Consider the following 24,856-nt stretch of genomic DNA (forward strand, 5'->3'; position numbering starts at 1 on the left):
CTATCAGTGTCTTTATGTTACTACTTTTCTTGGCCTGAAGATGGTGATCTTTCCCCATAAAGAAAGAAAAGTCCCTCGAGAAATTTTGTGCATGGAAAACTTTAAAATTCCTTTTTTTAGGTTTATGTCATGTAGATTGATTAGAATGCGCCTACAGATTGAGCAACAGTGCAAAATGAGATGAAACTGAACTCACCTTTGCCCTCAGTGTAATTAATTTATCTTTATTAATCTACTTCAACTGTCTGTCACAACAAGTTGGCAACAAAGCATTATATACAGATCATTGCTAAGCTGACAGGCAGTGTAATCGGCACATGCACAATCATACCAGTCCAACTATATTACAAACAGGTTATTAGGAACTTAATGACAGTAAAGAAAACAATATACAACCCATAATTAAAGGTAAAGATTCATTCAAGCACCAGCCTATAATACAGCATCTTCAAGCCAACTCATCAAAACATTTTGAGCAGATTTTTGGTCTTTAACTGTGATTATTGTTTTATGCAGAGCTCCCAAACTATTACCGTACTGTATTGTCAAACTGAACCAGTAAATAGCTCAGACTGTAAAGCTGAAATGCAGACTATTTAATAGCCCCTACCTTTAAGAGAATGGTATTTAACATTTATTACTAAAAATCACAATATCAGAATTCTTGCTTCTAATTTTGTCTTTACAACATTAATGGCCAGGAAAAAAAATGTGTTAAGTCTCAAAAGAAATATAAAGACACAGCAGAAAAAGTCATCAACAATCTGAACTTTACTCACTGTGATCGTTAAACAGGATGTAAATATCCTGAAAACGGAACAATTTATAAACTCGAGATGAATTTAAAAAAAAAAAAAAGAAGTAAGTTTGTTGTTTTATATGATTAATATTATCGGTATTAACCATAATTCCCTGGAGTTAGCTGTGAGGCTTTGGTCCCTTATTTCACTTTGGCGTTTTATTTTGTTTCCAGCCCTTTTTTTCATATTTATGTATCACAGACACTGCAGCCTTGCTTCAGAATCCCCACAAAATCCATTGGCTCGGGTATAAAATTGTCTGCCAGAGTGCTCGCTCAATATAGCAGTACTGACTTTTAATCAGTGTCTAGGGGAATCTTCACCTGCAAGGTGCACTCAGAAGCTCCAGAGTTTCTCATAACACAAGCATAAGAGCAGAATGTGATGGATGGCGCCCTCTAGAGGTAGTCCAGCTCCAGTGCGTGGCTCAAAGCCTCGAGATCAGCCCTACAGGACACTCTCCAGAATGGCATGTTCTTCTGATAAAACAAAAATAATGTCATATCAAACGCGTGTATAGAGTATAACATTGAAACTTAAGATAGTATCTTTTCTGAAGTTTTCAGTGTTTCTGCAGAAGAAGAGCATATGTGAAGTATTGTCCCATTTGGAGGGGTACTATAATACACAGATACATCTGGATAACATTGTAGAAAAGCATTAGAAAAAAAAATCTAGGAAAATCTCAAAACAGCAATTTCATGAAAAAACAAACCCATACCACAGAAGCTGCAGAAATCAAGCATAGTGTAAGGTTAACTGATTTGCTGTGGCCCATTTTTCAGCCGTTAAAGTAATAATAATAATAAAAAAAAACAAAAAAAAAAACAGACAGTTTTACCTTCTTGGCTACAGTCTCCTCTTCAGCTCCATCTCCTATCACCACATAGACTGCTCTCCGACCAAACCTCTGAGAGACACGCTCAAAACAACTTTCTTTGCCTTTGAAAAGGAGAAAAATCACAGTTTAAATTATTATTACAGCTTTTTCACTTGCTTAACTGTGATATTATCTCCTTGCCTACTTTCCCTTGAAGTTTTCTCACCTGTCTTGGTGGCACTGTATATGTTCTCTATGGGGAAGGCTGAACCTAAACCATAGAGTAACACCTTGGACAGGGCTGGAATGAGCTGAGTAGTGGTCACCAACACATTCACACAATTAGGCCTGAAAGAGGGCAAGACAGGCGCTTAAGTCAGCAAATATGACAAACAAATATATTTTGTCACAAACTGAGAAAAATTTTGAAAATGTCAAATTAAACAAAGCTAACATTTAATTCACCTCTAAGTGGTAATAAAACTATGGAAGCATAAACTGACCTTGAGTTGATGAGAGCCAGAGCTTTGAGTGCTTGAGTCAGCCACAGGTCAGTGAGGACTTCCATCTCTCTCCTTAACTGTAACCACTCTTCTCTCTTGGGGCTGCCCAGTAAACCTGACCATCAAGAAGAACAAAAGCTTGACAGATAATCTTGGAAACAAGTATTTTACTCTTCTTCATATCCAAACTGCATGTTTATGCCTAGAAAGAAAATAGGAACCTAATCAAAAGTGACTACTCTTTTTGAATGAACTCAAATGAAAAGGTCCTACTTTATGACTTCAAACCAATCATGTTTTGAATCTTAGATGTTAGATTTAGTTCTTTAACTCTTTACCCACTGAAGCCTGACTAGGTGTAACGCTTACAGTTAGTTTCTCTTTTGCCTTTAAGGGCACTGGTGAAAGGGTTAAGTCCTACAGTTGATAAATATTTGCATTTGTGTAGAATAATCTCATCATCTAACTTCCTGTAAGTGTTAGGTGTTTAATAAGTGCACGAAAACCCCACATAAAAGAAGGAAGGAAGAATTTCTAAACTTTCACACATAGACAGCAATGTTGTATAAAATGAGACTAGAACTTACCCCCGACATTATTTTTGTATGTGTTGTAGATCTCCTTGACTCTGCGGTATCGGAAAGCAAGTTTCCTCATCCAGTCCACCCCTCCGTGGACCCCTGACCCCAGGCACAGAGAACCTGCTCCTGCTGGGCTCTGGAAGCCATCCGACCCAAAGTTATAAGTGCTGCAGAGTCACAATAAAGAAAACAGCCAGGATATAAATCATAAAGGCGTGAGCTGAATTCTTCTGAACATCTTATTGTAACAGTTCATCATTGTTGACATTGGTACTCCAAGAATCAGTAGCTATATTCACTAATATATTTTAGGGTTGCAGGAATTTATTCAAGCAATTCAACCATTGAAAAAGAAAGCACTGCTTGAGCTTTTCATCAAATGTAGGGAAATGTGCCAGTGCAAATGAAACTGTCCGGGCCAAGAAATCCTGTAAAATTGAATGAGCATTTGTCACTAAAAAAATTATATATATGTAGTGTGACTAGGATAAATATAAAAACATACTCAAATGAAAAGGTCCAAGTTCAATAAAATAAATATGTCAAAAATGTACTTTAATACAGACTGGTTCGCTCAAATCATTCCTAAAAGCATCTTAAAGTGTTTCAACAAGTTTATGCAATAAAACGCTAGCACTGAGGGAGACAGAGGGAATGAAAGAGATAGTTTGATGAGAAATGAAAGCACTGGATAATCCTCTGACATATTATATGACTGTGGAAGTAGGGAAAATAAAAGACATGCACATGCTTGCATGCATGAGCACACACAGATGCACACAGCCCCCGTCTCATCTTCATGCTTTTCTCTTCCTGCCCACTAAAACCCAGAGGGCAAGTCTGGTTCACAAGCCATAGCAGAACTGTCAGTTTCCCAGCTAAGCTTTGAGTACAGTAACACAGCAGAAACTTTACCTCAGGTCCTGTCCATTGTCATCTGATGCCACGTCATCAATATGGACTTGGTCACATTCCTGGGAAATGAAAAGGAGAGCAGATATATGACGAGATCCTTTTCAGAGTAAGGCCATTTACAGGCAGGTCTCTGCTCTATAGAAACGATAGCACAATGGATATGAAAAAAAAGGGTTAAAATAAAATACAAGGAAGGAGGAAATAAGGTGTCAGGAAATGGGCCAGTAAGGCGCCACGGAAAAAAAGTCGTCAACATAGTGGTGCAATTCTAGCGCAACCACATAGTGAAGTAAAGTAAATCTGCACTTTTTTTTTTTTTTTTTTTTTAAATACACCTAACAATTTAACCACTGGTTAAAAAAAAGAAATTCTCTTAAGAATCACTCATTGTCCGACAAGCACAATGGTTTGCATATTTGTCTCTGTTGGACGTTAATGCAGCCAACCAGACTGCAGGGAACAAAACCACACTGTAGCTTAACCAAGTGTCTGCAGCCAAAACACCTTCAGCAATATGCAGTTAAACAAGAAATTTGAAAACAGCTATTATGATTTGATATGTTAAATTTAAAAAAAAAAAAAAGTAGGACAAGTCAGTCATCACAGACTAAGGGAAAACACACCATGCAAAGGTATCAAGCAAAAAACTTGCACTCTGGTTTCTGCACACTCAGTGATATACTCTGTTTTTAAGCACGCACATGCTTAAAAATGGAGTCCTAGTATGACTCCAAACTGTAACGCAACGGCCCAGTACAGACCGGCTCTCCTATCACCTTTCAGTCATCCAGACGGAGACGCTACCTCATCTCCCTTACATTGCTGCATAACTATATTCCCAGGGGCTGCAACCCACCTCCCACTCAGGTGACATCCACCCATGCTGAAATGTAACTGCTGACCGTACAATGCGGATTACCTTTGTATAATTTAATTTCGAACATTTGATTATTTAACAGGGACAAAAGCAAACTGGATCCTTCATCTGTCAGCTCTGGGAAGTCCTAAAATGTCAATGTAAGTGCAGAATTAAAAAAAAATTGCACATATGCTAAAAGTCTCAAAAAGCAAAAGTCTGAGTTAGTCTGATTTTGATTAGACTGCAATAGTTGTATCGTTAAATTGAGATAAAGAAAACTAGAACACACTGAAATCTTTTTTTTTTTTAAACCATTAAAATTTCAACTGGCAATGGTGGACTTGATTAGTCAGACAGTAACACCGACCATTTACAATACGTGAGTCATGACAGCAGCAGTTGTAGCCACTGGTGTTGCCACAGACATGATAAGGACAAGATAATTGCACCTTAAGACTTAACAGGCTTTGTCAGCCTGATATGGGGCACTGCTTTAGAGCTTTACTGAGCCCTGACAACAAAAGGAGGGATAAAAACTGGGTTTGCAAATGGCTTTGTTGGCTCCTTTCCCTCTTCTTGACTGTTCCTCCTCCCATTTGACTAATTTCCCCCTTGGATACTCAGACACAGACCTATAATTATAGCATAAAGTGTACTTGTTCTCTTTTTCTATGCAGCTCTTCAGGTTTTTTTTCTTTGTCAGAACAAGGTTAAGGAATTTAGGATGAAAAACACATGCATTGTTCAGTCACTAGCAGGTACTAAAATGCATTTTAATGACCAACAGGGGCTTTTATTTCTTTTTTTAAGGAGTCATCATTTTAAGACGTTGTGTATCAACTTTGGCAGTTTTTTTTTTTTGATGTACTGTCAATTGCCCATGAAAGTAAATTGTTTGGGTAATGCTGTAAATGCAGCAGAAAGAATAAATACGAGATAGATATTGTGTGAAGGGATTTCTACAATGGGTGCCACCGTGCTTTATGTAAGAAGAAAAAGCAGCAAAATGTCAAACCGCTCGCTAAGCTCTTTCAGGCAAGGTTTTCTGGTTAACTGTATGCCAGCTTACATTGCTGGATAATTTTCAGTGCTACAGTTTTCCAGCTTACTGGAAAAAGTCACATAATTATTAGAATATATTGAGATCCAGTGCACTGCAAGTCAAATATGAAAATGGTACACTGGCACAATTTTCTTTGTGCAGCAAAGCACACTGCTAATTAATCAACACTGAGTCTTGGAATTTTCTTTGTGTTTCTTTTTTCAACAGTTACGGTTCATCACACAAATTTCAAACCTCACCTCCAGGTCATTGAAGAAAAGCCTTGAGTCAGCCAAGTTGAAGATCATTTCCTCCATCCACAAACCCAGAGACACTGCCTTTGAAGAGTCCTGATGCACACAGAGACAGGAAAAATTGACACATGTTGTATATGCCATGCTTGCACAAGATGGAGAGAAGAAAACTGTTAAAAGTTAGTGTGGACAGTAACAGATTATTTTCTTTTTGGCATCCTTAACTAAAACTATAAACAGATTTGGCACCGTGAATAGAATGTGAATGTGAACAAAGGCTACGTATGCTCTTTGTTAGCATGTTCATAGAAATAAAATTCTGGGCTAAGGTTGAGACTAGAAGCTTTGGTATTTAGAGAATAAATTGTTCATTTAAAGCTATTTAACATTACTGCTCTTTTCATTATGTCAATGCACACATAATAGAAGCTTTGTTCTGCTCTAAGTAAAAGGATTGACATAAACAGGTTCCAGAAGAAGGTAGGCGTGAATATTTGTCTGTCAATCAAACTTTATTGCTTATCGTTATCTCTGCCATCTTCATTCTGAGCTATTTGTTTTGGCGCTCATAAATTTAGTCAGCAAGCTTCCCCAACTGTTCTCTGCTGCTGCTTTTGGTCAGAAATGCAAACTAATCGAAGTCAGCAACTATTAAAAACCCTTATTTTCAGTTGTATACATGTAGACTCGTTTAACTACTGGCACCTTAAATGCAATGGATATAACAGCTGAAATGTATTCAGTCTTTCACCTTTTCCCTCAAACCTTTTATCTTCTGTTATTTTCAATCATATAGAAAGCAAAGTAAAAACCAGGTTTTGCATTACATCAAGTTCAATTTAGTTTTTTAATAAGCATTTTCTGAATTACCACCTTCAGAAAATATAAATCATAATGTGCCAGCAGTCTGGCTGACAAATCATCATTGTTGTTCAACATTTTTTTTTAAAAAAAAGAAAAGAAAAGGTGTGTACATATGAGTGGTGCATTGTTTTGATAACTCCTCTTTGGCAGCAAGACACGCAAAGCCAGGAAAAGTCAGCCAAAGGTGAACATTTAATTAGTTCATTTGAAATGACAAGCAGGGTTGTGTTCTCACTCAGGTTGGTAAAATGGACTTGATGACACAAGTAGGGTAAATCACAGCAATTACAAAATACCTCCCTCCACAAAAGGGCTTAAAAAAGGTGATTAAGGACAAAGGCCAAAATAAGTTCAATAGGAGCGACGGGGAGGACACAGGTGACTGGGAGAAAATGCAGTGGGCGAGGACTAAGGAAGAGGTGAATAGAAAGGGTGAAGTGGGTGGAGTTAAAGGCTTGAGAAAGGTTTGTTTGTCCAATAATTGAAATAATTGTCTGTAATCACCCTTCTCTGAAGACTGTGGTTACTACTACATAGAAAATCAAATAAAAGCCTCTTTCTTTTAACCGCAAAGCAGAGGAATGAAGATAAAAACAGGTAGAAAAGGAAAGAACATGCAAGAAAAATTGGTTCCCAAATTTGCACCTTTGCAGGGGACTTTTGTTTGTGATATAAAAGACAGGGTTTGGGAAGAGAATTCACACTCTGGAGAATAGAGTGAGGTGCTGCATGATAAATGAGATAATGGAAGCAAGGTTTTGGGAGTAAGGGTCAGCTCCTCATGTGGACATCTATTCACCTCTGGCTCACCAAGCTAGTGAAAACAGGTTTCTTTCAACAGACCCATTAGTCTTCCTCAGAGTGGGCCCAGACTTACCTTTACTTTATAAATGCCCAAGCATTTGTTAATAATAAGAGCAAATTACATTGATCCAGCTGGAAGAGGCTTATGATGAGAAGCAGGATGCAAACAGAGTTAATTAACTCCAGAAATGATTGTATTATTTCTCCCATAGTAGGAACAACAACAACAAAATCTTTCTAGCTTCTGAGCCATCTCAATATTAGTCTATTCATTTGTTTTTCCACTGTCATTCATTCAATTCCTTTACTGCATGTCTTAGTTTTGATGTCAGAATCTGTCCCGAGTTTCCCTAGATCCAACAGTGGGGTGTTTGGGTGGTGGGAGGAATCAGGAATTTCTGGCACATGAGTCACATTTCAACATATCCACACAGTCTAACTTGCTCCTTCTCTTTTCTTGGCCCTTCTGCTCTTTCTCTCTTCACCCCCTCACCGTGGCAGAAGAGAAAGAAAAAGAAACAACAGATCCCTGGCCCATCAGAAACGCTGCTCTCAAACTCCCATCAGCCTTGTGTCAACCCGCAGGGGGACCGTGAGAATTCAAAACACAGATCCCCGGCCAAAAACAAGAAATGCACCACTGTCCGCCCCTCGTCAGCTGCCTGTCTGTTATGTAAAGGTCCCGCTGGCTGTCAATCACGCGGCAGGTTGTCGGGGTAGCTAAACAGCCCTGCTGCATTATGAAAAGAAACAGGAGGGCAGAAAGGAAAAACAGCCAGCGTGTGAAAATGCTCAGGGATGAGACCCAAAGGTCACTTGTCTCAGGCAGCCAAACTGTTGACCACTAAGTTAAATAAGCACTTAATTGCTGAGAGAAAGCGGGGTTACGCGTTTGTTGTTAGGATGATGTGTCCACCAGCCTTATCGCTGGCATTGGGTGTGAATATAGCTTCAGTACATACTCCTTACAGTAAATGACAACGAGAATGGTCATATCGCCATACCTTGCCAAATCGTGTGGAGAAAGTTCCCGTGAGGAGCGAATGGAAAATAATGATGGTTTCATCCAGATCCCAGATAAATACTCGCTGCAGTGAAATAACAGATATGTAATGTTAACCACATGACAGTTTGTGAGTGTGTGTGAGAGAGAAAGATAAATATTGGAGAGAAATGCTGCTAATTTCCAACAATGTGTGACCATGGGTTTACCTCAATATCAGAGTCCAAAGGTGGAGCGGGGTCACTGGCTCTTTTTCTTCCTCTTAACTTGCCATCTGAACCCCTTCGTGTTGGGACCCCCTCCTCTTTACCTGGTGTGGGGGGGCTGGGTGGTGGGTGGTACTCTCCTAAAAGACAGAAATATTTTTTTCTTACTTTTTTTTTTTTTTTAAACTGGTCACAAACAACAATTTGTATGTTCAAAGGGGCAACCACATGGTTTTCAGAATCATCAGGCAAGTAAAATTTTAAATATTTCAGTTTTTGTATTCTTTTTCTTAATGTCACAATGATTAAAAAAAAATGACACATAGTATAATTAAAGTGATTGAATGACTCATAGTCTTAAAAAAAAAAGCTTAGAAATAAAACAAAATACAGTTTTTACCTGTATGTGACTCTGGGCTGTGATTGGGCAACATAATTGGGTGTTCTGGGTGCTGATAGGCTAATGGAGCAGTGATCGCAGCAGGGCTAATGTTGCTACTGGTTAGGTAGGGGCTGTTGTAGTGATGTGAGTTATAATACGGCGAGTATTGACTCTGACTGTAGCTTGAATACGCTGAAAACTCCTGCCAACACAGACAAGAATATTAGTCAGTGACGTCAAACATCAGTTGATAACCGATTACAGGACTTTTAGAGTTCCCCTTTTATTTCTGCAAATAACTATATACAAAGAAACATTTTCTTCACGCGTTGCTAGTAAGAACTTAGATACTCACTTGTTGTGCAGGGTTGAAAGGGGTTGAACTTGATATTGCATGGGTGCCTTGAAAAATTCCAGATGAGATACCACTACCTAAGGAATGATGCACAGACAAGGGTTAGCTTTAAGGTATACAAGGATACAATTCTAAACTGGAGGGATATTTGACTCTGCTCCATCTAGTATTGTTGAATCCGCTTCATATATAATTTCGCAAGATCCAATCTGATCTGTGATCTGAGTAGAGGAAGTACTGAGCAGTAAACTTTGACTCCTCTTTGACAGCTAAGTGCTGTAGAAGGTTAGAGTGTGATTTATTATCGACATGACAATACAGGTGGGAAAGTCTCCTGCTCCTGCTGCTCTGGGAATCTTCTAATCTAATCAAGCCAAGGCAAGAATGTCTCCCTCCGAGCGATTTTGCCCCACATTAATGCCGTCTCACCTCGCATCTTCCTGTCAGGTCTGTGCACACTGTTTGTTTGTCTGATTAACTACTTCTCCTGTAATTCTATCACCTTCACCCACAGAACTGGATATATTTCTAATTTTCATTCCATCCCTTTAGTTTAACCATTATCTTGATGTAGCTTTAAAAAAAAAAGCAAATTAAAATACACCCCCCCCAAAAAAAAAATAATAAAAAAATGCAATAATGCTGGCTATTAGCCAAAGAGGATCAAATGAACTTCTACCAACTGTGAAAAAAAAGTATGTTGTGTGTGGTTCCTTAAAATGGGGATACTATTTCCTAACAACTTCATGTAAAACAGTTACATTTTCAGAATTTACAAACAGACAGTTATGCATGTTATGAACCGAAGAAGATGACAGTTGACAAATTTTGCAGTCTTTGCTAAACCAGCTGAGTTACAGGACAGTTGTAGTAACTGTAAAGTAAAAGAACATTTTTAAAAGCAGTTCGACCTTTTAATGTTCCCATTTTAGAGAAACTAAAAGCCGTTTCTTGTTATGCAGCTTGTTATAGATGATTGTGTCTATTGCCATCTGCATTCATATAAAAAACAGATCAAATGACATGCCTGCTATTTGTTTTATTTCCACCTGTACTGTTTATTGAATGGGTGGTTTTAAGCAATAAGTAATTACATGGGATAGTTTGGAAGTTAATTAACAGACACTGCTAGCTTCCTATATGTAATTACCTTACGTTTACCCTCCATTGTTTCATAAGATCATAAGATGATTGTTTCATAAGATCATTGCTCCTTCTTCACCATGACACAGTGCATGACAAACAGTAGAATAATGACTCAGTGGAAGAATCACAATGAAACGGTCTCAAATAACACAACAGCCTTTAGAGTGACTAAAGGAAAAATATAGGACGTCTCTGGAGTAAACACAAAAAGCTCCCATAGCCCCCATTTGGTTTGAGTTGTACACACAGTGTACAGTAAGTTTTTCTGAAGGCTCTTTGTGGTGTGTGTGTGTGTGTGTGTGTGTGTGTGTGTGTGTGTGTGTGTGTGTGTGTGTGTGTGTGTGTGTGTGTAACTTGCGTATTGTGTGCAGTATAATGGATGACATGGAAACATTCTGAAATCCTACAAACATTTGGTTGTTGTGGTAGTTTATTACCGTTTGAAGTTTTCAGTTAATGATTTATGCATACAAATATTCAAACAACTGTATTTTGTTTGGGAACAGTGTCCTTCAAGCTTTAAGTACACTATGTTAAAAACTGTTTGTTGGTTCAAGGGTGATCTAACAAAGCACAGTCACTAAAGGCTTTGCAGTTTCTGAGAGGTTCCATCAAAAGTGTGTTTACATGAATATTTACATTCCTGTGTAATGCCTCACATCTGAATATTCTCCTAAAAGAAAGTTATATGGAAAAAAAGATTTAACTTGTCTGTAAAGAGCTGACAAGCAATTGATCTGGAGTCAGTGGGTGAGTGGAGAAAGATAAAGCATGACATTCATATTGGATAACATTGGATTTTAAGCAGAGCACAAATTTAACTGTGTAAAAGACTCTGTCTTCGAAGAGGAAGATTAGGGTAAATTAAAAAGCTATGGAAACAGCTACTCAGTCATCAGTCAGTTAGTCCATTAACTAACTGAAAGGAAAAGGATCTATCACCATGACTATTTTGGCAATAGAGTAAACTATAGTTATTCACAAACAATGAACTCTGCTTATTCACAACATGACTTAGTTTAGTGCTCATTTTAACTGCAGCCATGAACTTAGAAATGCTTGCGACAATGCAAGTTCCCAACATTAGATGGCTTTTAACCTTGTACAAAGTCTGTGTGGTGTCTGATTTTGTTGAAGTGAGAATAACACAAGGTAATTATCCCTGCTAGTGAGTAGTCATTTGGTATCCAACCTTATAGACACTCCATCTAGTTCAGTATTAACAACATGACTGATATTAACTGTCTCCTGCTGATACATGTGAGAAATGTCAGTTCTGAACTTGTCTCAACTTGATTTCACCAAAAAAAAGAAAAGAAAAAAACAGAACAAAAACCAAAAAAAAATTCTTGGTAAACTGTGGCACTTAAAAATTATCCAATCACTGGCAGAAAGATTAAAATTAATACTTTACCAGCTTCAACCGATGCTTTACATACAATACCTTACTTCTAAAATGAAGAATAATTTTTTTTAGTACCATAACTATACCAAATGTTCTTGTCTATTCTTACATGCTGACGAAGAAGAAAAAAGGCAGTAAGATTTAGGAAGTACTGGGTTGTTATTCTGAAAAATATTCTTGGGACCTGGGATTACTATTATGAAATCAACTATGTTCTCTAGCCTTAAATGTTTTTAGTTGCTAATGTCATAAAAATTCTTGAGCTAAAAAAAATCCTATATATTTAAAATGTTTACATTTTGTTAACATTTTAAAATGTTACAATTTTAAATACACGTTCTGCTTTTCAATAGGAGTTGATTTTAAATACATGGGACGATCACTTTAGTCAATAATCAAACTCACAAAGTCACATGAAATTTGTCAGACGTAGAATGTAAGCAGAGGAACGACTAATGTCATTAATACTATCTGAATTAATTGGTGTATTGTTATATTGTTAAGAACTCATTGGTGTAGAGTGCAAAATAACAGCATTTTAAAAGCACGTCCACTCATCGGTTTATTGCCCTAAATTGTTTCATCTTCTCTTTGTCTCTTTCATTCAGTGGAAAAAGCTCATGCTCTGTCTGCAATATTAAACCCATTCAACCCTCCGTAAAATGCCCCTTAACCTCTCCCCTCTCACACACAAGGTCAATTTCACGCTGGTTTCAAAGCCATAAAGTCGCACTGAGCAAGTCATGCTTTGGGCGCCGGATGACTGAGGAATGTGTACAGCACAAACACACACAGACATGCATGGGCATAGCGCTGAACAGACTCACGAGCACTACATCTTAGTCAAATCATTTGACTGCCAACAAGATCCTCTGCCTAGTTTTTGTTATCTCTACAATTCATATTTTTCCTCTATCCTCTCATTTTCTCTTCCTATCATCTACATGTTTTTTTTTGACTCCCTCTCCGGAGAAACTGACACAAGCATTTGCATGCTGTGTTGTTGGTCTGAGTGGAGAAAGGGGGCCTGACCCCACGAAAAAGAGGAGGGGTGGGGAGACTTTTGACGCCAGGAGTCCAGACCGCAGCTAATGGAGAACAGGTGTGGCAGAGAGAGGAGAGGAGCTAGGGATGACGGCGAGTATGGATGCTCCATCCAGTAATGCAATATCAGAGATGCCATATAAAAGGTCTGTGCGTTGCTGTGTGCGGTAGCGTGTCCTAAGTTTCAGTACATACAGTGTTTCAGACTAACCATGTGTATGAGAGTAGCTGTAGAGACTTTGACTTGATGGAGTACTGCTGAAGTTGGAGTAGCCCAGTAGTCCTGTCTGTCCTGGTGAGTGACTTAGGCCATCCTCAGTTTTAATATCTAAAATAACATTAAAAAACAGAAAATTAATGTTGCATTCAGGGCAAGACTAACCAACAATGCTGGAAGTTATTTTCATTATCAATTATACCAAACACGCTATTATTAGAGTTTCGATGTTGAAATCAGAAAACGGTTTTGTCTAATTCATGGTAATCAGTTGAGATAATTAAACCTACAGAACACACTGAGGTTGACTATCAAGGTTTGACATTTGAGTGTCTAGATTGGTCCATCTCTTGAAATCCATTTTCCTGAACAGAGCCTACACAGATTAACCATAATGCTAAAACAAGTGACAAGTGACGTGATCAGCTTGTTATAATGCAGTGTTCTGCTGGTAAGCCTGTGGTTCTGGCCTTCCTGGATGTTAGTTTGCTACATGCCACCCACTTCGACACATGTTCACCCCTTCAAAGGCAGCAGTCTAGAACAATGCACCTCACGACCTGCAAAAACTCCACAGAAACAGCTCTACGGACGAATCAAAGACCCAAAAGTAATCATTTGGCCCCTGATCCTTCCAAATCCTAGTCAAATCAACCAATCTGCGGGATGCCTAGAACAAACTGTTCCACTCAGCCCCAAACATCACAAGACGCAGTCGGAGAGCTAGTGTCTATGCCCTGACTAATCGCAGCTGTTTTGACTTGAATGAGAAAGACCCACAAAATATTGTTTTAATGCTGTGGCTTATTGGTGTAAGTAAAATGGCAATTTATCTTCGTAGCACAATGCCCTGGTTTGTTGTGTATATTACAAAATGTTTGTTCCCCTAGTGTCCACCTCAAGTCACTGTTTTAGAATGTCATTGCCTTGTATATTCATAACACCATGTTTGTTTGTACTTACTGTAAGATGGCATGCTGTAGCCCTGTGTGTGGTGCGTGTACGATGCGTATGGTCCTGCAGGTTGGAGGGCAGGGCTGTACTGAGTCTGTCCATATGCTGCCATGACAATGACCCTGGAGAGGGAACAAAAAAAAAAAGAGGAAACTGTTGTTAGCGAGTTTGACTTCTCTGTTTTTGTTATGTTAGAAAGGGGAAGAATGGGTGGCTGCCAGGAATCTTTGATAAAATTGAAAGATATGTGTTGTTTTTTTGTTTTGGTCTCTTTGCTTCGTCTGTTATTAAAAGCTTAAAAACTTAAACAAATCAAAATAAAAAAGTTAAATGAAAGGAAAGGTGAGCTATAGAAATTTCCAGAATCGCAAATTTAAATTTTTGTACTTTACCAGCATAGCTTTGCTTAACCCATAGATAAAAATAATCCTTATTTGTCTTAAACAGTTCAGATCCTCAGTTTATCCATGGGGCTAAAACAAGCTAGTTTTTTGCTCCTATTTCCTTTTAGTGTAGGTCCCTTTAAACAAGCTTTCTTTTGATTGGCTGCCTCTTGCAAACATAAGATGCCTTGGTCTTCTGTGCTCACAGCCGGAGCTGTGTGAACTTGTATTTTGAAGAGTCTGAAACCCATGTCTACAGTTCATTTGATCATACGCACGCTTTATATTATAAGGTAAAGACATCACAAAAATAGAAAGAGAAAACCACAACAATCAGATGATCCTTCACGAGCAAGCACTTGGTAACAGTGTGAAGGAAAAACTCTGTTCTATCAGGAAAAAACTTCAGACAGAACCAGGCTTTAATAATATCTAATGATTATATACAAAGTGGTGAATAAACAAGTAGAGTGAAAAGAGGAGAGAAGGAGAAATACTCCTGTGCAACATAACTATGGGAAAGTTCAGAGTCACCTGATCCAGTCCTAACTACAAGCTTTATCAAAAAGTCCTAATCTTAGTTCACGTTTAATTTTAGTGGTGAATGTCATTAAAATAATACCTGAGGATGTGTAATGTCCTTGGATTAGATAATAAGCCCTGTGAAATGAAGCAAGAGTGGACACTGTTAGAAAAAAAGCCATGACATAAGCCAAGAAAAAGACAATATCGCTCAAAGGAATGGTTATAAACATATAAATACAGTTATGATAAGACGTTTATTCATTATGTAACAAACCTTTCAGTAATTTCTCAGGCAGACTGCATGCCTTTGTAGTTTGGTTCTCTTACCTGCTCCTGTAGAGAGAGAGCTTAAACCTCTTTATCCTCTCACACTGGTGTTTGTCAGGTTTCTTTCAGTCGTCAACTATCCTGTGGAAACAATAGTGAATACATACCATCAGGACATAGTCATGCAGGTTACTGACATGCTTCAAGCCCTGTTGAAGAAAAACAAGTAGAAAAAAATTATTTTATTCATGCAAACAGTTCAAAAGGTGAACAGGTTTAAAGAAAACAAAGACTCAGGGAGAGAGATTAAGCTAAATGTAGCATTGATGTGAAGCCATTGTCACAGTGACTTCAGACAGTCAAATAAGGGACCTGAAAGTCAAATGAGGAGTTACAGAAACCAGGTACAACTGTTTCTAAGGTTGTTGTTTTTTTTTGCAAAGTAGCTTGCTTTAACCTTTCAGACTTACTCTCCTGCCTGACACCTGTGCCATGCAAATTGTGTGTTGCTACATAGGGAATAGTTCACAAACCAGTGGGGGTGGATAGGGTTTTCAACAGAAAGCTGTTAAACAGAATTTCTCATGTCTGTTGGCTGACATGGTGGGACAATAGAGCTGATGAGTAAACACGATGGCATGACAAAATAATGACATGAGGAGAGGAAAAATTTTGCAAGATATTTTTCCCTTGAGCTACAGTAGCTCTTTAATTTACTTGCTTCTCTTGGGTAAATTGAAGGTTTTTTTAGGGTCTACCTTATAATATAAAGCACCTTGAGGCGATTGTTGTTGCGATTTGGCGCTGTATAAATAAAATTGAATTGAATGCTGCAAATTAATACGAGAAATATGATAACATATTGCTTTATTGGATAGTGAAATCATTCTGAAATCACTCAATTAACCACAACCAGATCGATATGGCCTTTTTGATTTTCCTGTCAATTTACAGACAATTGGATATATCAGTGTAATGTGATATGAGAGTTGATTAGAAGATGTACAATTGATAGGTCCTACCTAATTGACAAAAGCAATAAAAATAAGAAAAAAGGATTCTGTAAAGTGGGCTGATGGTTAGACAAAATCTGCACATATAAATAAGTCAAAGGAGGAAGCTGAATGAGGTCAGTCTGCCCAACAGAACTCCTACTACAATGCTGGGAAAATGTCAAAATGCTATCTGTGTTACACATATCAGATCAAAATGAAGGGAAATCTTGATTTTGGAGCGTGCAATGATACTGATTCTGTGGTAATAGTTTTGAGAGGATCCACTAAGAAATGTCTTTACAAGTTTGCTGTGAAAGTACAGTTACAGTGCATCCTATTTCTTTGTAAAGAGGTAAAACACAAACTGCCTGCCAAGTCTTATCGCCCGACATCAATGCAGACCTCTAAGTCTCTTATGGCTAAACAGGAAAAAAATCCTGCAGCCATGTTCCCAAATGTTGTTGAAAACAATTTCTGAAGAATGAACTCTGTAAGAGTGCTAAAATGTTGATGTATGTGTGCGTATTTTCCCAGTAGCCAAGTAGGTGTCAGAGCAGTGAAGAAAAGCGTGACTAAATGCTATGGTTGCCTGTTGTTCCGCACAATCTTGTTCCTTTGTAAATATATGACTACATTTGCAATAACCTGAACTATTTTATTAATATTATATGCTCTTTTTGTCTCCCCCTCCCCCTCTCTCTTTTTGCCTTAGGCCATTGCAATCTGGCAAAGCTGTAGCTAACTGCCTGACCTCCAACCTCACTGACAACACATTGACAGAGACAGATGACAGTGATGAATTATAAGAGAAACTAGGTTTCAGAGCAGCAGAGATATGACCGAGAAAGAAGACTGAAGTGGCAGAACTTAAAGATATACCGTTAGTGGCTTCACAAAATCACAGGCAAAATGCATTATTTACAAATAGCGCACTCTCAGCCACAAGGACTTACTAGATCCATTTGTAGGTCTATAGTATTGACCTTACCTTAAACATACATACATGCGAATGCAGGTTATTTCTTTTCCTTCTATTACAAACTTTTTTTTTCAAGTAAACATGTTACAACCACAGCTTAAAAGCATAAAATTGTATCTGAATTATTTTCATCTCAATTTGAAATCTAAAAATCAGGCTTTGCAGTTTAGATGTAATCAGTAACCTTTGTTTAAGTCCTTGCAGCCTAATCTGACCCTTATCACAGGCAGACTGTGAAGCTCAGTATGATGACACTGATACTGCAGTGCAGAAGAAAAATAAGGGAAGTTCTGTTGTGCTTTGCATTTCCTAGTACTTTCCAGGGAGTAAAACAAAAAGCAACGTCTGTTCAGAGTCCTCTTGACTTTAGTTGTAACAGTCCTGTATACATACACCCACACAGACACACACATGCACGTACACGCAAACACAAAAACTGTATGAAAGCCAAGGCACTTCCTGGTTCAGGTTGAGGCCTGGGATGAGGGCGGCCAAGGCCATGGGAACTACAGGACACCGGAGGGAAGATGAGCGGCGCTCAACAGAGATGTGGAAGGCCAAGAACTGAAACTGAAGCTAAAACAAACTCAGCAATGCTACAGGGGGCCACAAGGCCACAAGGTCTGTCTCACCAGCTTCACCTGGGTTTCAGAGTTCTGCTAGACCTCGGCTTATTTCACGGGTATCAAATTCTAGCCTTTGTGGAGTGTATTGTGCTTTAGGTTGGAATGTCATTTGGGAAAATAAAAGGAAAACATCTGTTTATGCAGATTTACCTTTTATTAAGTGAAACCACAGATTTGACTCACACTAAGCCGACTTATACCTGTACATAATAAACTAGGTTCGGTTATTAAGGTGTTGTCATGTTCAAGAAACTGGTTTCTATGACATGTTATCACATCTGGACAAAAATCAACAAAAAACAAACAAACAAAAAAAAAAACTACTAGTAAAGTTTGGCATTTTAACTAGGTGACCTCACCAGATGCTGTAGCTGGTGGCAATTTCCAATGCAGGGTGTGTTCCCTATCTTATTTACATTAGTCAGACATTTAGGTAACCAGTGTCTGCCTAGTGTTGACAGTGTAAATATGTATGCATATGTCTGGCTGTCTGAGTCTTGATATGACTTTATAGTAAGAGTCTGGTTACAGCCTGAGGTGACCCACGGATGGTCTGACCTTTATTATTGGTTTTCAATCATAAGTTTGAAAAGGTGATTTGGTGGTCTCTGGTCATGCCATATGGAACCCCACCTGGAGCCTGGGGGAATTTGGGGGGCTGTTTCGCTGTTGCACACAAACCTCTCTCTCAGCTGCTGATAAAAGACATTGAACAAGGTCCCACTATTTGGATTTATGTCAATGTTTTGGGGAGGAACTTGATGCCATCTGCCAACCACTGCCCCGTTTAAACATTTTCGGCACACAACTCAGAGTTCAACAGACTACAGAAAACAGGAAAATATATGGATATTTATGTTCAGAACTTTTTTTTTTATATTTAATAATAAAAAAAAACCCCTACATCCATCCACAAGTAAAAACAAAGCCAACAGTTCCAAATCTAAATGAACACAAGATGATTTAGTACACATGTGGGAAAACACTGTTGTTTTTCCTGACATTTTCATGATTTTTTTTCTTTGGGTATTATGATGATAAAAAGCCCTTTCAGAGCCTGCAAACTCTGTCCAGTAATGCTGGAAAATCTTTCAGTAAACAGAGCGCAAACTTCATGCAAATCTGCAACTTTCCATCCAGGGACTGAGCCTGGTCTGGCACTTATTTTCTTTATCAATTATGTCTGCTGATTATTTTCCTAAGTAAACATGTGCACTAAATGTTCTAAAATATGCACATCTTTGAATTGCTTGCTTTGTCTCATAATTTACATTTACATATGTTTTTTTGTCCAAGTTTCCAATTTTCAAAAGAGATAAGCTGTAACATAGTGTTATTGTTTCATTGGAAGCTACCGCTGACTGTTATTGCTATAACTACATGATTAAAGCAATGGCTACTCACAAAAAACACTCCATCAGCAACGGTTTAATTGTAACACTTGGAAAAACCATACAGAAATGTTTTTGTTGACTCCATACATAGTTTGATATTTGCTAACACTACAAAAAACAAAGACACGTGCGCAAGATAGTTCCACGTGTTGCAGTAGAAATGGTCCTGTCAGGTATTTCGTAGTTTTCATGCAATCACTCCCTTCTTACCCCAACTTATCTACAATATTTACAATATCAACAAAAAAACCTTAACTTCCGTAACCACTTTAAGACATAAAGTTTTATCTCATCTTACAAACACAAATGATTAAAATAAAGACTCTATTGATTAGCTCAGCTTTTTTCTGTCTCCTTTTTTTCTTGAGATAACAAAACAGACACAAACGAATACAATTGAATGGTGACGCTATTCAAGTATGTTCATTTAAAACTGATATAGACAGGGAACTCCTTTGAAGGAAACAGAAGTGATTCTGCAAGCGGCTTCAATTAACCTCTGGCAGCAGTGAACCTGTTGTCATCTCTGTGTACACTCTGTAACTTTACCTTCAAGACTTGGTGTTCTGTCTTTTTCACTTGACTAACTCCAACAACAGCACTGCTTGAATGTCAGCAGTCCACTCCGTCTCTTGGTAATCAAAGCTTTTTTTATTCGACACTACTGGCACCTTTATCCCGATTTCTCAAACACGCGCTCTTTCCTCCGTTCTACATTTCTGCTCATTTCAGCTTGCGTTTGTTTCTTTGCAAACTCGATTCCCTCCCTGTGTTCAAGGGACAACACTTATAATATCCCTTAAAATTTCCCCCTGTAATATTGCCAAAACCAAGAAGGACCACCTACGCCAAAACATGTGCCCCGGGACAGGGGTCAGAGAGGGGGACAGCTGGCAGACCTCCCAGCAGCCTAGAGGAGTGGGTGTGGGTTGGAGAACTGGGCTGACCCCAGTCAGATGGTGGTCTGGCTCCCAGGTAAAAAAACATCTGGTCTGGTGATGGGAGGGCGGCTGTGCATGCGCTCATGAATTTAAAAGTGACACACGCCTGACTGCATGAGTGCTCCTGCCTTCTCTAATGAACTCATAGACACACACTAAAGTACACACACTCTCAGACTTGCTGCTTTATTAGTCATTAGGTTTACCCTCGATCGTCTCCCTAGCACATGATGGCAAGTGGCCGCTAACAGCTGGCCAGACAGAACTCAGCAGTAGCTGAATCTCAGAGGTGCTACAGACAAACCGAGGTCCAATTACTTCAAAGAAAGCAAGAAACAAAAATGGAGATAAGAATGCCAGAAAAAATAAGACATTATCAAATATGAATTCAAACTCAGTGACAGACTGGCAACCTCATCCTGTGGCAGCTGGGATAGGCTCCAGTCCCTTGCGAGCCTGAATTGAATAAGTGGAAGAAAATAGGTGGATGGATGGGTGACTTAGAGCTAACAGATGGAAAAATTGTAAAAAAAACAAAAAACAAGCAAACCCCAAAACATTATATTATATGAGGAAAAAGTAATGCTGAAAAAAAAAATTCTGACACCTAAAAAAATATTCTACCGACAACCAAGAAATATTAAATTCTCTTTTCGTTGGAAAGTGCTCACACATTAACCCCCCGCCCCAAGAAAAAAAAATGGTCACAGTAGGTTTTGTTGCAATGTGTGTGGCTTCACTATTCAAGATGAGATAAGGAGATAGCCAGAAAGACAGCTGTTGTCTGCTGACAGCCCAGAGTTTATTACACATACCCAGACTTACACACACATCACCACAAGGACTCGCCAGGAGCTTTCTGGGCCTTAAGGGAATTAAATATGGGGGAGAGAATGGCAGGAAAGCAGGAGGCATTAAGAAGGAGGCCTCATAACTTTGGAGTGGTTCAAGAAGTAACAGAAACACGCTTTCTGCCCTGACTTTTTGCTAAACCAAACACATTGACAGTAATGTGCAGTTTTTAATAATTTAAAATTATTATCTAAATGATGTTCGACTGTCAGCTTTTATGTTGTGAGACTATAAATAAAGAAGTCTAGTAAAAAAATCTAATATAAAATCTAAACATTAATCCCCCTCCCCCCCAAAAAAACAACAACAAAAAACTTGCTGTTGAGTTTTTTTGGGACATTTAAACTTTTCCTTATTTCTTTAACATTTTACCTGATTGCTTGCAGGCTTCTCAGGTTATGAGCAAAGAATATAAACTACATTTAAAAAACAGTATATTTAAAATAGAAAGACAGAGCAAAAACAAGCAATCACTCTGACGTACACTGGTCACATAAATGCAGCCGTTATGACTTTGACCTTGTGTGCTTGTTTGTAAGTCAGGATTAAACTGGCTGTATCACTTGACTATTGTGTCCCTGTGACTGTTAAAAAGACAGGATAAACTACTGCCTAGGAAATACTTGTGACCTTGACAAACAACAAGTGCAATATTAGACAATTTAGACAAAGACAACATGCCACTATGTGGACAAATTTGGTCTGTACGCCACACTTAATGAAGTACAACGAGAAGATGTCAAGTTGTGTGTCTAAGAGCAAATAAGCTGACTAAACGGCTAAAAAAATATTTGGTTCTGCGCCAAATACAAACGCACTCATTTTAGTGCAGCAAGTTAGAAAGCTTTGCAATGACACAGCGAAGTCTAGTTCTAACACTGCTGTAGCCTTAAATTCATGTCATTAAAGCTGCTTGACTCCCAGTGAGAGTGAGAGAGAGAAGAGAGAGGCTGAGGAGAAAGGGACAAACAGAAGCCATAAGACATCAAGAGCTGCACAGCTGTGAAGAAATATCATAAAATCGGTGCCGATAAAGTCAGGAAGAGCAGAGCTTCCTATGAAAATATTTATCATTCCAGAAACGTTTGGCTACAGAGGGGTTTGGAATTAATTTGTGTTTTCTTAAGAGGGGGTGCCTTCAGTTCAGGATGGGGAATTCTCTACAACTCGGGACTTTTTGGGTTCCTGCTTATTCACAATTTATTAGAGCTAGTAATAAGAACCATGAAGTCTGAGGAAACAGGGAGAAGAGAAAGAGGCAGAGGGAGAAAGACTGTGAGGGGCTCGGGTCAGCTATAGAGAAGAAATCCAGAAATGGGGCCTAATGTTATTAGGAGACACACCGCAGTGTTAAATCAAACATGCTCGAGCACAAACGTTGTGAATGTGGTTTGAGCCAGCATCCCTGTCGCCTCCATCAGACCCCTGGATATTTATGGAGATTGAAATAGAGGTAGCAGGAGATTCTAATGTATGGACGGTTGGGGATCTGAATTTCACACACCAACTATCTAAAGTAAGACTCCCGCTTTGGAACAGAGACAACTGACAGTAAGTGGCAGGCGAGAGATATGCCAACTAGGCTTTATAAAATTCAGAGTGCTGGTATATAAGGAACATATTTTCATGTCCCACTTATATTAAAAAAGATCTCTGCAAACAAAAATGTAATTGTTTAACTTATTAAAGTTTAAGTGTACATTTTTAAAAATATTTCCTAATTAATTTAAATATATATATGTTTTATCTATATCATGGCAAAAGTCTACTAGAAATCCAAGACAATGCAACGTCAGAAATTTTTCATGTCAATACATTTATTTTACAGGAGTTTGCTAAAACCAGAGGACCCCATTACTCATTACTCTTCCAACCCTGTAACCGATAGAAATGTTTAAAAGTAATTTGAATGACTGGCAAAACAGAAGAGCGAGTTTTCTAGTCTGGAGCAATGAAGGAGTCCTTGACAAATATGAATACCAGTCTTTGAAAAACGCTAACGGGGAGGCTCCCCTAATTTACTCATTGAGGGTCATTGCGTGGCTGCTACACGGGTGTCAGTGATTTGGGTGTAATCTTCTGTACTTATAGGCCCGAGCAAAAATTAGTCCACGGACTCAAAGCCCACCAAGAAAAACAAAAGGAGCTCAATCTAAAGAGAAGGCACCTCACACACTTCTGCCCCAGTTTTTTTTTTAATGGCTTGGCAAGACACAAAATAACCGTTTTGCTGATGGTGATTTGGGGATTTTCTACTACTGGGAATTATTTTTAAGAATTATAGTTAAACGCTTAATCAGTTAGAATGTACTATTCTCAGCCCATAGGATTTTTAAAATACCCTGAAACAAACAAACAAACAAAAACAAAACTAACCAGTTTTACTTGTATATGGCGCGGAATTTTTCCGCTTTAGAAAACATTTGTCCCTACACAAATAGGAATGGTGCCAAGTACTGTTTGTATCACGGCTTTGAAGATTCCTATAATTATACATTATATTTGGGCTATGTCTTATTTTTAAAAATCAAATTATAAAACAATATATAAAAACAAACATTTTAACCATACCAATAATACCGTCATTATATTACCCTAATTGTGTAATCATAATAATAATAATTATAATTTTAAAATAGCCAAACGAGGAAAAAAAATATAACAGTGTAGCTGAAATATTATGCCGTAAATTTACTTTAGTATACACTTTTCACTGGTACGGTTTGAAAAAAAAAGGGGGAGGGGGGGGGAGGAAAAACTCTCTTAACGGGACAAATTATGCTTTCTGTAATATTTATCTCAAAAGCTCTCAGTCAGACTTGGAAGTATCAGGAAATACATAAAAAATTCGCAGCGAAACAGATGAGCATCAAACTCTGCGGATTGTTTGGTTTAAATCAGTAAATGCATGGAGTGATATGTAATGATATGATGCCTTATTGCATAAATAAATAAATAAATAAATAAATAAAAGACAGAAAACAAGGTATATCAAACTTACCATAATTCAGAATAAGGCATATGCAGGAAAAATCCGATTACCGATCAGAGCCTCTCCATGCCCAGGAGAGAGCCCGCAGGTCTTTCCCCCAAGTGTCCCAGGAAATCAGTGACAACACGCTCCTGAGATGAGGAGGAAGAAAAAGCGGACGTTTTAAATCGAGGGGCTCTAGGTGACAGCTTTCTGTAGACACTGACTCGCATCGATCTCTCTTCTCGCACTCTGCAGCTTCAGGAGCGTGTTTGCTTTCCCGGCGGTGGGGAAGCGGTGTTAAGTAAATGAGCGAAGATTCCTGGTTCCTCCTCCTCCTACTACTACCGAAGAAGTGCGTGCGCGCTGCACACAGCCTGAACGCGTGTGTTTGTGTGTGTGCGTGCGCGCCCCCATGTCTCAGCCACTCCTCGTTTATGCCCTCAGCAGAAGTGCCTCACTTCTCGCCTATCTTTAAATCTTTGTTTAGTCAAAGGCTCTTCACCGCCTGTGTTTACACAACGACGCTGAAACTATTGAGGGAGACACGCTGATGCTGAGGACTCAACGTCTGCACTCCAGATATGAAGAGTTTCCTTAGCTTGTGGTAAATAACTCCTGGGCATTGACAGACTTATCAAGCAGTAGTTATCTTTAGTGTGTGTGCGTGTGTGTGTGTGACTGTAGCTTACTTTAAAGATGAGAGATAACATAGAGCTGAGATGAAATGATTTTTTACTTTGGTTTAATTTGATATTACTCAGCTTTT

At 38.5% G+C, this 24,856-nt stretch overlaps 1 protein-coding gene across 1 annotated transcript; it reads right to left on the reverse strand.

Annotated features, from left to right (window-relative positions):
* Nucleotides 1–197: 197 nt before the first annotated feature.
* Nucleotides 198–24,444, reverse strand: eya2 (EYA transcriptional coactivator and phosphatase 2). Its single transcript, XM_084929413.1, has 16 exons — nucleotides 24,118–24,444; nucleotides 15,390–15,470; nucleotides 15,160–15,197; nucleotides 14,164–14,276; nucleotides 13,195–13,311; nucleotides 9,389–9,465; nucleotides 9,052–9,235; nucleotides 8,655–8,791; nucleotides 8,447–8,530; nucleotides 5,781–5,870; nucleotides 3,620–3,678; nucleotides 2,711–2,871; nucleotides 2,124–2,238; nucleotides 1,847–1,968; nucleotides 1,642–1,742; nucleotides 198–1,279 (listed from the first exon to the last, which is right to left on the reverse strand). Exons 4-16 carry the CDS (start codon nucleotides 14,264–14,266, stop codon nucleotides 1,199–1,201), a joined length of 1,431 nt encoding a protein of 476 aa, XP_084785539.1. The 5' UTR covers nucleotides 14,267–14,276; nucleotides 15,160–15,197; nucleotides 15,390–15,470; nucleotides 24,118–24,444; the 3' UTR covers nucleotides 198–1,198.
* Between the last annotated feature and the right edge of the window lie 412 nt (nucleotides 24,445–24,856).

This window comes from Perissodus microlepis, chromosome 5, assembly GCF_051167445.1.
Source record: "Perissodus microlepis isolate ML-2025 ecotype Zambia chromosome 5, ASM5116744v1, whole genome shotgun sequence".
NCBI classification, from domain to species: domain Eukaryota; kingdom Metazoa; phylum Chordata; class Actinopteri; order Cichliformes; family Cichlidae; genus Perissodus; species Perissodus microlepis.